The sequence below is a fragment of the Cebus imitator genome, unplaced genomic scaffold (assembly GCF_001604975.1).
Source record: "Cebus imitator isolate Cc_AM_T3 unplaced genomic scaffold, Cebus_imitator-1.0 Scaffold616, whole genome shotgun sequence".
NCBI lineage: Eukaryota > Metazoa > Chordata > Mammalia > Primates > Cebidae > Cebus > Cebus imitator.
Window position 1 is genome coordinate 178,828 of NW_016107931.1, and position 3,514 is coordinate 182,341.

The 3,514-nt window shown below is 45.5% G+C and overlaps 1 protein-coding gene across 2 annotated transcripts in view; it reads right to left on the reverse strand.

The window, feature by feature from the left end:
* Nucleotides 1–1,446, reverse strand: part of FAM71B (family with sequence similarity 71 member B) — a 4,633-nt gene extending 3,187 nt beyond the window's left edge. For both annotated transcript variants that reach the window (XM_017517091.2, XM_037734425.1), the window contains exon 1: nucleotides 370–1,446. In XM_017517091.2, the coding sequence (XP_017372580.1) occupies nucleotides 370–975 (606 nt within the window). In that variant the 5' untranslated portion in view covers nucleotides 976–1,446. The remainder of the gene's footprint in view (nucleotides 1–369) is intronic.
* Nucleotides 1,447–3,514: the final 2,068 nt, after the last annotated feature.

Genomic DNA, 3,514 nt, shown 5'->3' on the forward strand with positions numbered 1-3,514 from the left:
AAGAGCAAAACTCCATCTCAAAAAAAAAAAAACATTCCACAGCAAATCAGAACACCTGGGTTGGGGTTAAAAGTGTTCAAGAAAAGGCTGACAATCAGGATGCTGTCAAAAGGATTGCAACCCTGGGTGTGAGGCCAGAGTAACTGATACCTAAGGTATCTGAAATTCAGCCTATGGGACACTCTGAAGAAGCCCTCCAACCTCCCCGTGTGCTAAGTCAGCTGGTGGCTTATTTGGTCCTGAGCCCTTGTAAATGGAATACCTTTTCCAGGTGGACCTCAGAAAGCACCAAAGGCTTTGTAGGACTGGCTTTGAACTACTCCCCCATAAAACCCTGCCCCCTTTTCTCAAGCCTCTAGAGAGGCTTACCAGTAGGCTTTTGTTGTCTTCTGGTACTGTGTCCCCAGTTAGAAGTGTCGGGGCACTGCTGTAACTATCCACTGGTGGCCTCAGGAGATAGACAAGTTTTTCCCAATAGCAAAAGAGATCTTCCCGGGTGTCAGAAGATGGACACAGCTGCAGATAAAAGGTACGACCAGTGGCAAGTTTCAGGCGCAGCTGCTGTTTCTCATGATTGTGGATGGAGATCTTCACAAACTTCAAGGGAATTAGTCTCGTGAGCTCTAGAGTCTTGGGGGGCCTGCGACGTCTCCCCTTGGCAAACCAGCCCTGTCTGGCATGCTCTTCATAGACTTTAGCTGGTCGGGCCAGCAGCATGACATCAGGCAGTGGGAGGATGGGGCTGGTGCAGACGATACCCACTGTCACCATTCGGACACGGTTGTGTACATCAATCACCTCTCCCTTTTTGCTTATCTGAATAAAATCACTCTCGAACATTGGTGCATACTTGAAAATGTCGTACTCTCCTCTCTTGTACAACTGTCGTTGCAGGTCACCCATGGAGGTTCTGAACACACTCAGTGAACGGTAGCTGTGGGCCGTGTAATAAGGTAAACAAGGTTCATTGCTCATGGTTCTCTACATTTAAAACAACTCCACCAGCCACAAATGGAGTCCCCAAGAAAGAGAGGGAGAGAAGGCAACTACCCATCTCTCTACAGGGCTTCTGCCCAAATCCTCTGGCATCACCACATTTATCCTCTGCTGTCCTTTGTGACCTATACTCATCTCACACCCCTTTGTCCTATCCTCCATGCAGTTGTCCCCTCGGGTCAGGGTCACCAGCCTCCCCAGCAAAACAAATCAATGCCTCTACAGGGGAGAAGCTGACCCTGCCAGGGTGTAGGTGTGGGTAGGCTGGGTATTCTTTTCAATCAAAATCCTGGGATGCATAATTTATGAAGCTATTCCGCTTTTTATCAATATCTAGGTTGTTTCCAGTTTTGTTGTTGTTGTGGGTACCCTTTCAAGGATCATCTTCTTGCAAAAATATTTTTGCTTCAGCTGAATTACTTCCTGGGGATAAAATCCTGGCTGTGGATGGTGTGCTTGTAAGGGCAGGGGCACTGTCTAGATTGCTGGTCTCTGTGTCCCCAGCATGTAGGTAGCACAGTGCCAGCTGGCACTCAGGAATAGATGCTGAGTGACTGATCCCAAGAGACTTCTGCTCCCCATCAGAACCGGAGACCCATCTGTATGGTGATTTTCAGGATATGGAAGATTTTCTCGCCTATTCGCTCATTTGAAGCAGGTTATTATTATTTTTTTAATGGAGTTTCGCTCTCGTCACCCAGGGTGGAGTACACTGGTGCAATCTCAGCTCACTGCAACCTCTGCCTCCCAGGTTCAAGTGATTCTCCTGCCCCAGCCTCCCAAGTAGCTGGGATTACAGGCACCTGCCACCAGGCCCAGCCAATTTTTGTATTTTTAGTAGAGATGGGTTTTTGCCATGTTAGCTAGGCGGATCTCAAACTCCTGACCTCAGGTGATCCACCCACCTCATCCTCCCAAAGGGATTACAGGTGTGAGCCACTGTGCCCGTCCAGAAACAGGTTTTTGTTGTTGTTGTTTTGCTTTGAGACAGAATCTTACTGTGTCATCAAGGCTGGAGTGCAGTGGTGCAATCTCAGCTCATTGCAACCTCCGCCTCCCGGGTTCAAGCAATTCTCCTGCCTCATCCTCCCGAGTAGCTGGGACTACAGGTGTGCACCACCACACCTGGCTAGTTTTTGTATTTTTAGTAGAGACGGGGTTTCACCATATTTACCAGGCTGGTTTTGAACTCCTGACCTCGTCATCCGCCCACCTCAGCCTCCCAAAGTGTTGGGATTACAGGCGTAAGCCACTGCGCCCGGCCAGAAGCAGGTTTATTTTTCAAAACATAATTTTAGCGTGAGGAAACTGAGGTTTAGGATTGTCTTGCTTGAGGCAAGAGTGCAGAGCTGGATTCTAGGTCAGAGCATTTTCTCTTCCTCAAGCTGCGCAGCTCACTGATAACCTCATTCTGCATCAAACCTGGTGTCATTGGTAGTTATCAATGTGTGTGGGGACTTCCTGAGAACCACAGGAATTCTTGGAGGTCTTGAATCACCATGGATTTCCCACACTGATAGGTCTGCTGCTTCACTCTTGATGCCTATTTGATAAACCACTGACGTTCTGTTTCTTTTTAAAGCTCTTCTGAGAAATTGTGGCAAAGACATCTTTCTGGAGTTTTTTGTTTTGTTTTGTTTTGCTTTGCACAAGGTGAAGACTCCAAATTCCCCCTCCCCCAGCTAGAGAACTTCTGAAATAAACATACGTTCCCCCAAACTCAATGATTACCAGGTAGAGGTCTTGAAATAAACTTCAATCATGAAATGTGATTTTTTTATATCCCCCAGTGCAAACTGCAGTGCCTGATACATTGCAGCTTTGCAGTAAATATAAACTTGCTTGTGCCCATTGAGATTTATTCTTCCATTTATTTATTCAACAAAATTTAATGAGCAAGTATTTTGTTTGGGGCTAGCTAGAAAGTGGAAATGCAAAGATAACGTTTTCTATCTCTGAAAAGCTGAAACATTTTTTACTAAAGATGTTGAATGACTTTTTGAGGAAAAAAAGAGAACAAAGTGGCATATATTCTATTATAAGGGAATAATAACTAAAAGTCAACACAATTATGTTAAAAAGTTGGAGATATATATATAGCCATATATTCTTCTCATAAGGTCATTTCTGATGAGTAATTAATGAGAGAAATTATCATATTATTGAGAACTTACTATAAGCTAGGCATGGTGCTACCACTATACATTCTTCTAAAATTTTCAATTCTGGCTGGGTGCATTGGCTCACACCTGTAATCTCAGCACTTTGAGAGGCTGAGGCAGGAGGATCACTTGAGACCACAAGGCTGAGATCAGTCTGGGTAACATAGCAAGACCTTCAGCTCTACAAAAAATAAAAAATAGTAGCTATACATGGCAGCGTGCCTGTAGTCTCAGCCACTCAGGAGGCTGAGACAGGAGAATGAAGCCCATGAATTCAAGGCAGCCAGTGAGCTATGACTGAGCAGTGGCTTAGTCCACTACACTCCATACTGGGCAACAGAGCAAGATCCTGTCTC